The sequence below is a fragment of the Charadrius vociferus genome, unplaced genomic scaffold (assembly GCF_000708025.1).
Source record: "Charadrius vociferus isolate BGI_N301 unplaced genomic scaffold, ASM70802v2 scaffold332, whole genome shotgun sequence".
In the NCBI taxonomy this organism is placed as follows: Eukaryota; Metazoa; Chordata; class Aves; order Charadriiformes; family Charadriidae; genus Charadrius; species Charadrius vociferus.
The window spans coordinates 3331567-3343947 of NW_009647418.1; the positions used below are offsets into that span (position 1 = coordinate 3331567).

The 12381-nt window shown below is 55.4% G+C and overlaps 2 protein-coding genes across 2 annotated transcripts; one reads left to right on the top strand and one right to left on the bottom strand.

The window, feature by feature from the left end:
• Positions 1 to 249: 249 nt before the first annotated feature.
• Positions 250 to 6338, top strand: CCDC63 (coiled-coil domain containing 63). Its single transcript, XM_009880357.1, has 11 exons — positions 250 to 255; positions 511 to 674; positions 827 to 1016; positions 2120 to 2239; positions 2733 to 2914; positions 3476 to 3657; positions 4151 to 4371; positions 4809 to 4883; positions 5282 to 5474; positions 5843 to 6040; positions 6223 to 6338. The coding sequence occupies exons 1-11, from the start codon at positions 250 to 252 to the stop codon at positions 6336 to 6338; spliced, it is 1647 nt and encodes a 548-aa protein (XP_009878659.1).
• Positions 6339 to 7128: 790 nt separating this feature from the next.
• Positions 7129 to 11863, bottom strand: MYL2 (myosin, light chain 2, regulatory, cardiac, slow). Its single transcript, XM_009880300.1, has 7 exons — positions 11649 to 11863; positions 10593 to 10682; positions 9825 to 9900; positions 8809 to 8913; positions 7523 to 7598; positions 7390 to 7438; positions 7129 to 7259 (listed from the first exon to the last, which is right to left on the bottom strand). Exons 1-7 carry the CDS (start codon positions 11733 to 11735, stop codon positions 7161 to 7163), a joined length of 582 nt encoding a protein of 193 aa, XP_009878602.1. The 5' UTR covers positions 11736 to 11863; the 3' UTR covers positions 7129 to 7160.
• Between the last annotated feature and the right edge of the window lie 518 nt (positions 11864 to 12381).

The window sequence follows — 12381 nt, forward strand, 5'->3', positions numbered from 1 at the left end:
TCCTGGGCAAACTCAGCTGGGTTCATTCATGTCCCCAGCACGGGTGGGTTTTGTTCTGACTCTCGTGGTCCTCGCAGTCATGCTGGATGATGAAAGAGGTGACAAACTGCCGTCATCTGCCCGCCCCACTGCTGGAGGTCTGCACCCTGTCCTGGAACCAAGGTGCTGGCTGCGGCTTAGCTGCTGTGGCCAACAGGCACTGCTTTTGGTTGCTGTTACCACCTCCTTGCCCTGGGGAGCGGTGGTAGCATGGGGGTGGGTTACCCAAGAGCAGAGCACCGGGTGGACTTTGCTCTGAAGTGGATCAGAAGTGCTCATGGAATTGGTTTGCGTGGCTCAGTGTTTTGGGTGGTAATGAATATCTTAGGTGGCAGCAAAGAGCTGAAGGTGGTGACAAACAGCTGGAGGTGGTGATGCCATTAACCCACTCACCTGTGTCCAGCTCCGCTGTCTACCTACCACTGCTGGTTGTGTTTGCTCAAGTGACCAAACTCTCCCTCTCTGTGGCAGCGGGGAGGGCCCTCTTTGAGGCAGAAGCTTTCGGACTTACCTGTGAAGGAGAAAGAAAAGCTGGCTGAAGATGAGATCAGGAGACTGCAGAAACAGTTTCAGATAGCAGCGGAGAAGAGGAAATCTTACGGTGCCAACGTGAGGCAGCAAATGCAGGCTCAGGAGTGAGTGCAGCTTCGCTCGGCTGCATTGTGCTGGGAAAGTTCCTCCATGCTGAGATCTGGGGACCCTGGTGCTGAGATGGGGAGGGGTAAGGACCTGCTCCGGCACTGCAGGTGGGATGCGCTAAACGTCATTTGTTGTTCCATTTTTACAGAAAAGAAATAGAGTCGCTGACTCAAGAACATGAAGAGGTGTCATTAACGCTGAGCCAGATCACGTCCCTGAGAAATGCAATTCTGGATGACAGAAATTGTATGGAGGTCCAATGCCTTTTGCAGACCAAATATCAGTATGATTCTCTGATTAGAGACAGAAAAGCGCTGTTAGCTGACCTGGACAACCAGGTAAGACAATCTGGACCATTCCCTGGCTGAGCATGCTAGAGCAGAGCAGAATGAGTCCTATGGCTGAAACTCCTTGCTGCAAAATGCATTTAACTCAGGACTTGGAATATAATGCTACGTCCCTCCTGGCAAAAGACACATGACAATGATGAAAGGATAGAGCCAGGCTCCCATTCAAGTTGGCAGCACTGGCTAGAAAAGTAAGGTCTGACTCTCAACCTTGTTGTCCCACTGGTCTCCTTAATGACACACACCTGCCTGGGGTCACACAACATCCCTCTGCTTTTACCTTGTCTTTTTTTTTTCTCCTGAAAAAGAGGCAAAAATGGAACACTTAGTTGTGCTGCCTGAGACATGGCAAATAGAGGACCAGCAATATCTGAGGGATGTCCCATCAGTTCTCCTGAGGACAGCCAGGTTGGATTGGTCAACGGTGGGGTGGGAGGCCAAGGGAAACCCAGCGCTACGGAAGTGACAGCTTTCTGCTCTGAACAACCCATCCATGACAGAAGTCAGGGAACATGCTCGAGTAGATTACAGTTGCTAGAGGTGCTGCAGAGCTTTCCACAACAGGGTTAGCTTTCAGTCAGGGATCTCTCGTCTGACTCATGGCTCCCCCACCTGCCCCCAGCTTCGTTGTTCTCCAACTACTTCATTCTTCTCATGGATTTATTTCCTCTGGCAGCTCCCCACATCTGGCAAAAGTTTTCCTCCACTCATTTCCAGGGAGGACTGCACAGATCCCTGTCCGGCCAGCACAATACCACTACCAAAAAACCATCCTCCTTGCCTCTTCCACTCTAAGCAGAGTGCTGCTGTGCCTTGTTCAACACCTGCTGAATTTCCCTCCAGAGGCAGCTGCATCTCCTTCGTGACATGAAAATAAACCCATTCCTAGTTACAGTTTATGTTTCTGTGTGTGCAGGATGGGATCCTTTGAGATTAAAGCTGCTTCTATAACTGTGAGCTCATTAATGACATGGTTGCTGTAGTTCAGGTCAACAGAGGGTATTTTCTTTGGCTAAGTGTCCTGACAAGAGTCCAGACCGTAGGGGTGGAGATTAAACTTTTTTTTTTTTTTTTCTTTTTCTCTGTGTCTGCAGATACTAGAGCTGGAAAAAAAGATTGTGAGGCAAAACCAGATAGCAGTCAAGGTGAAGCAAGCGAACAGTAGCAAACGGCTGCAGAAGCAGATTGAGACACTGGAGATGCGTCTAAACAATGTAAGCAAACATTTTGCAGACCTTTGGAGACCCTGTGCGGGCCTGCACCGAGGCCTGTGTACAAAATGTGCAAAAACCAAAAGGTCAGGGCAAAGGGCAATGGTACAAATGCCTTTGGTTGGCACAAGCTGCATAAAGGACCTGGCTTGTTCCCCCGGCCTGATTGCTCCCAGAATATCTCAAAGGCTCCTTCAAGCTTGGTGACCCAAATGCCGCACTTGTGCCATGCCAGGAAGCCTGAAGGTCTGCACCTGTTTACTGATAAAACCGAGCTGCCTGAAGCCACCTTGCCTTCGACAATGCCAGCTCCAGCTCTCCGCTGTCATCGGCTTGGCCTACTGTTGCCTCCCCTGTCTTGGGGAGGAGGATAGTGCAGGGCCAACGTAAAATCTCTTGGGCTGCGTTTGTCCCAGCCCTGGTCAAGGTCTTTCAGCAGAGACCTGAGCCCCCCAGTCCTGCACCACCTTCAAACCTTTTGCTTCCCTCTCCCCAGGTCACTGTCCATTTCGATACCATCCTGACCAGGAATAACAAGCTTCGAGAAGAGATTGAAAACCTGCGAATCCAGAAAGCCATTTTGGACAATTTCTACTTGAAGCTACATAAGAAACTGGATCAGCAGAAGAGAAGAATGAACACTGCCGTTGAGCAATCCACACAAGCCTACGAGCAGCGGTACGTGGCCTTGCAAACCCTCTGTGGCCAACTCGGCACCAACGGGCAACGCCAGTGATGACTATCGATGTAAAGAGTCTGACTGCAACTTCAGAGAGAAGATTCACCTCTCTTGCCTAGAGCTGGGTGCTAAGGCTTAGGTGCCTGGTCAGTGCAGGGAGACTGATACCTCCAGGGTGATTTGCTCCACCTATCCCAGATGTTTCTTGGGATGGGGTGAATTACCCCATGGATCAACCTCTTTCCTCTGAGTCCCACCAGAGCCTGCATGGGGGGGATGCAGCAGACCTGGAGCAGAGGCCAGCCAGCTCTGGTCAAAGTAAGCCTGGCTGCCACGGTTGGGTGCTGTGTCCGAGTAAAAAAAACACACACCCCCCGCCCAAGAGCTATGTTAGCATGCTGCTGGCCTTGGACTAACAGAGCTGCATCTGGAAAAGAGCCGGGCAACGTGCACAGCATCGTGGGGGCTTTGCTAGGTCAGGCACAGAGATGCATGGGAATGGCCAGGAATACAAATCCTTGTACCTACGTGTGGTGTAACCTGCTGCTTTCTGTGTGCAGGACGGAGGCTTTGGCAAGGATTTCAGCCATGAACGAAAGGCACAGCAAAGACACTGTCCAGTACAACGTCGAGCTGCAGGAGCGGGAGCGTGTCCTTGACCAGGAGACCAAACTGAAAGCCTTTACGCTCACCAAATTTACGGATCGCTCTGAATTGGAGGAACAGGCCAAAAAGAAAAAAGGTATCAGATGAGAGGAACCAGGTGCAACTGGGACCGCAAACCAGGAGTCTGCAGGGTTGGCAAGGGGGCTGCTTATAGCACTGCACCCCAAAGGCAGGGCCTCTCCCCTGCCTGCAGGCTCCTTCACCCACCCTTTGCCCTACAGAAGAAAAGGATGAACAGTGATAATCAAGTAAGGCCACCAAAACCCACGGGTCTTGGGGTGCCCTTGGGGAAGAGGGAGGGACAGGGAGGCAGGGAGCTTCCCCTATGTGCAACCATGGCTCCTTTTATCCTCCCGAGGAGGGATCCAACTGTGTTTGCCCCATTCCCATGAGGACAAGTGAGGTCCCCGCTCAGTTTCTAGGTGAAACAAAGACATCCTCTGCCCCTCTGGTGCTGTTCCCCCCTGCCCCAAGCTCCCTGCCAAATCCCACAGCACCTGCAGGGGAAGGCTCTGCAAAGGGCAGCCCACAGAGACATGCACAGCCCGGGCTCTCTGTCTCACCCTCAGCCTTGAAGGCAGCCCAGCGGGCCAAGCGGAGCCAAGGGGAGAGCTTTGAGAGCCGGGAGGTGGCTTACAAGCGCCTCCTGGAGCTGGCAGAGGACGGGGACATCGACCGGCTGCTGAATGGCTTCATCGAAAAGGAGGAGAAGAACTTTGCCTGCTTCAGCTATGCCACCGAGCTGAACAACGAGATGGAGAAGATGCAGCAGAGGATCAAGGACCTCCAGGTCTGTTCCAGGCTCTCCCCGTTCCCAGCTGGTGCTTTTGGGCTGGGGGTGGGTTTTTCCTCTCCCATGTGTCCAGCATCACTGTCCACACTAGAGCCTGGCTCACAGCCTGCCACAGAGGTGGGATGCAAAAATATAACTCCAATAGAAAAACGCTGTGTTCTCAGAGCTAAAAGTGTCTCAATGCTGCCACCGTGTACCCAGCAAAAATACTGCAGTATCCAGGACGGCCAAGAGCTGCCTCAGCGTGGGGGACTGGCTTGAGTGAGAAGTGCTGTGGGGTCATCACCTACCCTTCTGGCTTGGGGACAGTGGTCACCAGAGGGGTCAAGTGACATGTCCCTGCTCCCAGGGCGGAGGGATGGTCCCCAGCCTCTGTTAGACATGTCTAGTGGGCATTCAACCAGTACCCTCTCCATGTTCTTGTGTTTATGCAGGATGAAATTACGTCCCTCATGACAAACCAGGAGTATGCAGAGAGCAGCAGCCTTCATGTCCTGCGGGAGCTGGAGGTATGGCGGTCAGGATTTCCCTCTGCAAGGGCAGCAGACCGCTGTCTGTCCTGGCATGTGTCCTAAGGAGTCTGGTCCTGTCAACGCTGCTCTGGCCACCAGCTGGAGAGACATGGGCAGAAAAGCGCCCTGCATTGGCTTTGACAGCCCTTTCTCCCAGTGTGTGGTGAGAGGGTGACTGCAGGGCTCCTGCTAGCCCTGGTCCCGCAGCACCTGGGTCCTCGTCTGCGGCATGGGGAGCTTGGGATCTGCTTCACAGAGCCTTTCCCCTGCAGGGATGGGAGCATCCCACAACCTTTCCTGGGATATTGTCAGTGTCCAGACTGGAAATGGCCAGCACTGGGGTGGGAGGGAGAGCTGGGGGCTGATGTGACATCTAGCAAAACCTTTGCTGATAGGAAAAACTAACGGAAACCACTGAGGAAGCCAACTGGTATGAAGACAGATGCAAAGAGAACAGCAAACTCCTGGGCCAGCTCAAATCTGGAATGGAGGCCCTGTTCAAAGAGATCAATTGCGATGCTACGAACATAATGAAACAGCTCGGAGAAAATGGGCAGATCACGGATCTGAACCTGATGCAGTTTTTTGGTGGGTCAGGGCTGCCCATCTTCCCCCGCCACATGCCCCAGACCTTCTGTGTCCACCACCCGCTTACGTTGTGTTTTAATTGAGGTGTTTTTTCTCCCTGCCCTGTCATGCATGGCTGTCCCTAACATGAATTTGGGGTGCCAAATTCCCTGCAAATTCAGGAGCTAACCTGGCTGTATAAACATCCCAGTTGACCCCTAAGCCCTCATTTTGGCTCTGGGTGTGGGCCCTTGTCCTTGGGGAGACAGGCTTCCTGATGGCATTGCCTCAGGGAAATCAATGGATCCCCTGCTCAGCAAACATCCGGGGGTGGATTTGGGCAGGGCCCGGTGCAGGAGTCCCGTGGGTCAGTGCTCTCTCCCACCCAGCTCTCGTGGAGAAGAAGACCAACGAACTCCTGTTGATGGAGTCCATCCTGCGCTACATGTCATCTGATGGCTCGCATCCGGCCCAGCCCTTTGCCAACCCACTGCTGGACGGCATCGGGCTCCTCCGGCTGATGGAGCGGGCCCGGCTCTGCCCAGCGCCCCCAGCCCCGGACGGCACCACCGACGCCATCGACGCCTGTGAGTGTGTGAGGCGGGAGGAAGGGGGTGGCAGCAACACCGCCAGCCAATCAGTAATACCCTGCTGGCCGCCCAGCCAATCCCCTGCTCTCAGCTATCCTCCCCAGCCAATCCCAACCAGCCTGCCCCACCCCACCGGGTATATAAGGCCCGCCTGACGGGGCCGCCATTTTCTTGAGCAGTGGAGGAGCCGCTGGACCACAGTCAGCTGCGCCAGCTGATTCTCCAGAGCCGGGAGAAGGAGCGGGGCAACGCTGCCGGCATGGGCAAGAAGGGGAAGAATGGCGTCAAGGTGTGAGAGCCCGGCGGGAACAAGTTAAATAAACAGTTTGACTTTTGAGTTCCCCCTCTGCTTTTTCGCCCTGGCTGTCGTTCCAGCTCCCTTCCCCTCTGGAAGGAGCCCAACACCTTCTGCAGGCTTCAAGAAGCTTGCTGGGTGATATTTTGGCATGGCTTCGCCCACTGCTGACAGCAGCCGTGGCCGGGGGTGGGAACAGCTGCTGTCCGGCGGGATGCCGTCCCCCATTGTGCAACCCAACGTGCTTCCCGTAGCCGGGCATCGCGTGGCTGCAAGGGAGGAGATGGGGACCATCGTCCCAGTCCTGCGCTATGCCTGCTCCAGGGGGCCCGGGGAGGGTATGGGGGGACACAGCAGGGATGAACACGCTTGCTGAGTTTCCCTGCTAAGCTGGGAGAAGCAGGCAGCTCTCTGCTGCCTAAAAGCTGAGCTTACTCCTGGTCCTGGGCTGGTGGGACCAAACGGCTGTTAGCCACAGCCCAGTGCAAAATGGCCTTTTTGGGGCTGGGAGCTGGGCCAGGCTGGGAAATGGCAGGGCAGAGGGACCCGAGAGCATGGAGAGTGATGTGCAGTGGGGCCAGGAGGCTGCGGGCAGTGGGGTCTGGGATGGGGCCGGGGGCTCCCGCTGGGAACAGATGCACTGTGCTGACACACCACGCAAGCCCAAGCACCACTCACACCAGCGGCTGCATTTCCTCTCGCCAAAAGGCAGTTTAATGTGGAGGCCGTTCACGTGTTGACCAGGGGGAGAGGCAAAGGGACCCCTCCGTCAAACCTAGGGAGAGGCCATCTCGTGGTGCCAGCCCCAGCGCCGAGCGTGGGTTAGTCTTTCTCTTCGCCGTGCGTAATGACATGCACAAGGTTTTTGTAATCCAGGTTGCCAGACATGTCGGGGGGGAAGGCTGCGAACATCTGATCGATCTGCCGGGAAAGAGCCAGGGTGAAAAGGTGGCACAGAAGGGGATTTGTGGCTGGGGCTGGGAGGAGGGCTGGGGGTCTGTCGGGATGGAGGGCAACGGGAGGTTGGCAGAGGGTGGGAAGGAGCTCGTACCTCTTCCTGGGAAAACCTCTCGCCCTGCGTCATCAGCATTTCTTTGATGCTGCAAACAAGAGAGCGTGGTAAGCACCAGGGGAGCCTCGGTGAGGGACACCTGGCCAACCCTCCCAGGCACCCCTGCACTCACTAAGCGGATTTCAGGCCTTTTCCTTCTGGATCGAACACCTTGAATGCATTCAGGATTGTCTCCTCTGGGTCAGCACCTGCAGATGACACAGCCACGGCCATTGGAGGTGGGAGAGGAGGAAGCCAGCTGCAGCCTCCTGTTTCCACCAGCCTTTGGGGAGAAGATGAGGGGTGCGCTGGGAAGCGGGGATCCCATGAGAACACCAACCCCGCAGCTGGCCCCTCAGACGCGGGTGATGGCATGTAGAGGAGCAGATGGAGGGTTGTGGTGTGCCCACAAAGCAGACTGTGTCGCCACCGCCCTGGCGTCCAGCGTCTATCTAATCTTTCGGGTGTATTTATAGAGCTCCAGGCACAGGCCCTTGGGGCCGTGTAGCCTCCTGGAGATCTGTGGGGAGGCTGCATGCCTTGGGTTGCGCAAGTGATACAGGGTGCAGCTGGATGGGGTCGTTGGCTCAAAGTCACACCATAGCCAGTGCCCTTGCCAGGGTGGCCGCTGGTGCCACTGTTGGTGTCAGCAGGCTCAGAGAGGCTGCAAGATCTCCTGTCCCTCCATTTATGGGGACAGCAGCATCACAGCCTGTTGGTTTTTTTAAATGTCTGGGGAAACTGAGGCACGGAGAGCTGCTCATACCCCCCAACAGGTTGGGGAGACACAGGTTAAGATCCAGGTCTCTGGATGGGCAGCCCCAGCCCTGCCTTTGGGACTGTTGGTATTTCAGGCCAGCATGAGTTTGGGGGCACAGGGACCTCCCTGGGGACAGTTGCTTGGGGTACATGACACTGAGTTTGTCCTATCTGCAGTGTCTCAGGATGGGGAGGCAAGGACAGTCTCCAGGTCCAGGATTTGGAGGATGAGGACTGGAGCTCTTGGGGAGAGAAGCTGTTGCCAGTGATGGTCCCACCGAAACCTCTATCTTTGTGGGGGGTCCCTGTGATGCCACTGGGAGAAGGTGGCACTAAGGGATGTGGGAGGGATGGGCAAGGGAGATCATTTCACAAGTATCCTGTGGTTGCCCCAAGTGTCACCTCTTGGCCATGGTATGGGAGGTGTCTTTGCTCTGACCCCCTGCCCAGGCTCTGCAAGCCACAGTATGGCAGCCTGTGCCACCTGCCTTTCCTTTAGCAGCTCCCATCCGAGGCCTCCAAGGAACCTCTGATGGGTCTCACCTGGAAGGGTGACAGAGGCCCTGGGAGTTGGGTGGCTTCCGCAGGTGGGACAGGATATTGGTGATGGTGTGGGTGACCACCAACACCCCCTCCCCAGCTCCCCGGGTGCCCTCTCACCCTTGAGTTTCTCTCCAAACATGGTGAGGAACACGGTGAAGTTGATTGGGCCGGGTGCCTCCTTTATCATCTCATCGATCTCCTCGTTTTTCACGTTCAGGCGCCCTAGGGGAGAGCAGCATTTGGTGAATCACGTGTCCATGTCTGGCTGCAAATGTGTGCAGACCTCTGGGCTCTGCTTTATGTGCCGAGGGCTAAAAGATGGACTTTTGGAACCTTTCACTGGAGGTTTTTCTCTACCTGAGGGAAGTGGCACAGACCTGGGGAGCCACCTCCAACAAGGAACGGCAGTGGCAGAAGTGAGGAAGGGAGAATCACGTGCTAGCAGAGAACGGGTGGGCTGGACATCTCCAGCTCTAGTTTCTCAGGCTCCAGGATCACAGAAGAGAGGGCTGCAAAGGACTGAGCTGTGCTGCTTCCTTCCGTTGCCACACTGCCCCGTGGATCAGCCTGCTTCAGCCCTCCTTGGAAGATGTTTTGGGGCAAAACCACAAGCGCTGTGGTTCCCCCTGGCCCCCAGTGTCAGAAATGAACAGGACTGAATGCCTACGTCCTTTTGCCTGAGGCTGGGTTGTCTTTGGGATTTCTCGGCCACATCACTGATTTGTGCTGGCCTCCGTCATGAGAGAACCAAGATCACAACTTCACAGCTTCCCACAAATCCTGTAAATCCCCCTAATGCCCATACACCCAGGGGTGCGGTGGGATGGGCAGAGCCAGGTGCTTCTTAGCACGTGAGAAGACGGAGCATTTGGCTGTGTATGACCCAGGAGCTGGCTCTTCTCTAGAACCTACTGGATTAACCACCCGCTGTGGCAGGAGCTGCTCTGAGTCACCCTGCGTGGGAGCTCACCAGCCAGCAGAAGCGGCTTCAGATCAGGAGGTTTTTGGCAAAACAGGAGATCCAGTTAGCCACTGGGGCTTGGTTAAATGGAGGCTCCCAGCTGTTTTCTCATTTAATAGGTCTAATGTCATCAAAACTGTTGGGGAGGGGAGGGTCCTAAAAGGGGGCTCACCAAGTGCAGCGAAAGTGTCTCTCAGATCCGCCTTGTCGATAAAGCCATCCCGGTTCTGATCCATGATGGTGAATGCCTGGAAGCACAGGAGGAGAGCAGGGAGCTCAGGGAGCGCGGTTCGCCTTTGCAAAGGCTTTACTACCCTCTTCCTCCTCCTCCCTTCAACTTGGATGGGACGGGGGCACCTTGAGCCCTGCCCAGGGTAGGGCTTTGGGGGTCCTCACCCAGCGAAGGAGCAACAACTTAATCCAGCGGCAATCCTGGCTCCTACGCCCTTGGGCAGCGTAGGGTGACGACTTCCTATGGCAGCCCAAACCCTAATACCCTACAGACCCTCTGCCTTGGACAAAGCCCTCTCGCATGGGGATGAGATCAACTGGGGAGGACAGTCTGAGCCGCCAGCTCCCCAGGCTGGGACCAGTTATCCCTGTAACTGGGATCTACACAGGACCATGTGCCAGCCATGCAGGGGGTAAGTCATGAAAAGCTCCTAGCACGGCAGGTAGGAGCTCGCTGGGAGATGTGCTCCTGCTCTCCTGGATGCTGCCAGCTCCTCTGTGGGGTGCGGGCTCCTAGGAAGCTTTGAGGCGATGCCGTATTTAACAATGTCACCGAGTTCTTATCCGCACTTTTAAAATAAAACCACTTAAAACCGGGCATGCTGCCTCTTGTTGCAAACCAGCTGTCACCGATCTGAAAGCGCCGAGGAAGGAGCTGAAGGTCACATCGCATCAAGGACCCTCGGTCATTTCTATCGAACCCACCTACCTCTTTGAATTCCTGGATCTGGGCCTGCTCGAACATGGAGAAGACGTTGGAATTAGCACCTTCAATCCTCTTCTTGGCTTTCTTGGGTGCCTGCAGGGGTTCAAGTATGTATCACTAATTCACTGGCTTTTTATGGTGTGGAATAAAAGCATGAAACTACCCTATTCTTAGTTGTGAGTCCTTCACGGTAGCTCTGGGTTGGTGTCACCACTGCACTTGGGTGCTTGGTGGCTTTCCCATGCATTGATCAGGATCTCTGGGCACGTGCAACCCTCAAAGGTACTGAGGGACATTAAGATTCCTGCTTAAATTACAGCTGCATCTTTGCTTTTGTGATGAATCTAGGCAAATAGATCCGAGGAAAGATGATTTGGGAAATCATTTCCCCACCAGAGGCTGCAGCAGGTAAAAGGATTGGCACTGGGGTGAGATCTTCCCTGGTGGAACCCCAGGTTTGGGAGCACTGCTCAAATTGCACGCAAAGGCTGTAGCTGTTAGGTGCTTCCTCACCTTTCTGTGCCTCTCACCAAGAACACAGCGCTTATTAAAATGTTTGCTTATCAAAAAAATCGGCCTCCTCCTGTACTGAGGCTTGAAACAACCAGAAATGGCTTGATGTGTCTTTTGAACAGGAGCAGAGGACACAGCCGCCCACCTTCCCACCCTGCCCCCTGTCCCTCGGTCCAGAAGCGCTCTCCGGCCGATCAGGATGGTCTGTTGGGAGGAGGCAGAGCGGGAGGGTTTTGGGGGACGTAACGGCCTTTCCTCTCTCTTCATGGAGGAAGGGAAAGCAGAAAGATGGCATTTGGACCCCAAAGCGGTCTGCCCCTGTTAGAAAGCTCTGCTAGCATGGGAGACACCTCTTTGTTCCCCGGGGGATGCTTTTGATGCAGCCAGATGCTCCCCAGCTTGCTCTCCCCCTTTTTGGGGCAGAAGGCATCCTTGGCCGTTACACCCCTGGCGCCTCCATCGCTCCCTGCCCGTTAAAGCTATCCTGGTGAAAAAGCTAACAGATTTTGCCTTTTCCCGCTGGAGCTTTGGGCTCTCGGTACTCACCATGGCTTCACACAGCCACCGATGTTGCTGCGAGAGGTGTCTCGGAGGCAGTCCCTCGCTTGCCCTGGGCTGAAACAATAAATACATCCCACTCTGGGTTAAAAATAACCCTATGCCCACTTTTGGCTGTAATAGGTAAGTTAGCCGCCCCCCAACCCTGTTGTCTCTGACTTTCTCTGTCCCTCTCTCTCTAATCTGGAATAGCAGCTTGTTGTTGTCACCGGCTGACGTGTGACATGTGAGCCAGAGAGGGTTTCAAGGTTAATGAAGTGCCAGGAGGCCCCGCAGCTCCCACACTGGAGATGCTGACCCGCGGCAGGGACTGCACAGGAGCAATCCCACCTGCGTTTGTCACTCGGGCTGTGGCAGGGCTTTTCCTCTCCGCTGGGACATGCGGGAAGGACTTGGCCCGGGGGGGGACCCCTGGCTACAGTCCCCCAAAGCCTTGGGACGTGGATGTTTCGCCACGGTCCTGCCGGCCGTCTTTGGGAGCCTTCATGCCCCATCGCAGCGTTGGCATGGCAAAGCCGGGTGCTGCTCAGCTGCTGGAGGTGGAGAAGCCCCACCGCCCGGCGTGCAACGGGGTCCCATCGCTTGTAATGCTGGAAGAGCAGAAGAGGCTGCCGGCCATCCCGTCTCTGGACGAAGGGCACCATCCTGCCGCAGCGCCGGCTCAGCTGCAGCACCCCATCCGAGAGCACCGGGATGAAGCCAGCGGCGGGGGCGGAGGGCC

Coding starts and splice junctions, on each gene's coding strand:
- CCDC63 (XM_009880357.1), top strand. Junction 5,475..5,842: donor GAACCTGATGCAGTTTTTTG/GTGGGTCAGGGC, acceptor TCTCCCACCCAG/CTCTCGTGGAGAAGAAGACC. Junction 6,041..6,222: donor CACCGACGCCATCGACGCCT/GTGAGTGTGTGA, acceptor TTTCTTGAGCAG/TGGAGGAGCCGCTGGACCAC.
- MYL2 (XM_009880300.1), bottom strand. CDS start 11,735: ATGTATTTATTGTTTCAGCCCAGGGCAAGCGAGGGACTGCCTCCGAGA. Junction 9,901..10,592: donor AGATCCAGGAATTCAAAGAG/GTAGGTGGGTTC, acceptor CTGTGCTTCCAG/GCATTCACCATCATGGATCA. Junction 7,260..7,389: donor AGAGGTTTTCCCAGGAAGAG/GTACGAGCTCCT, acceptor CTTTCCCGGCAG/ATCGATCAGATGTTCGCAGC.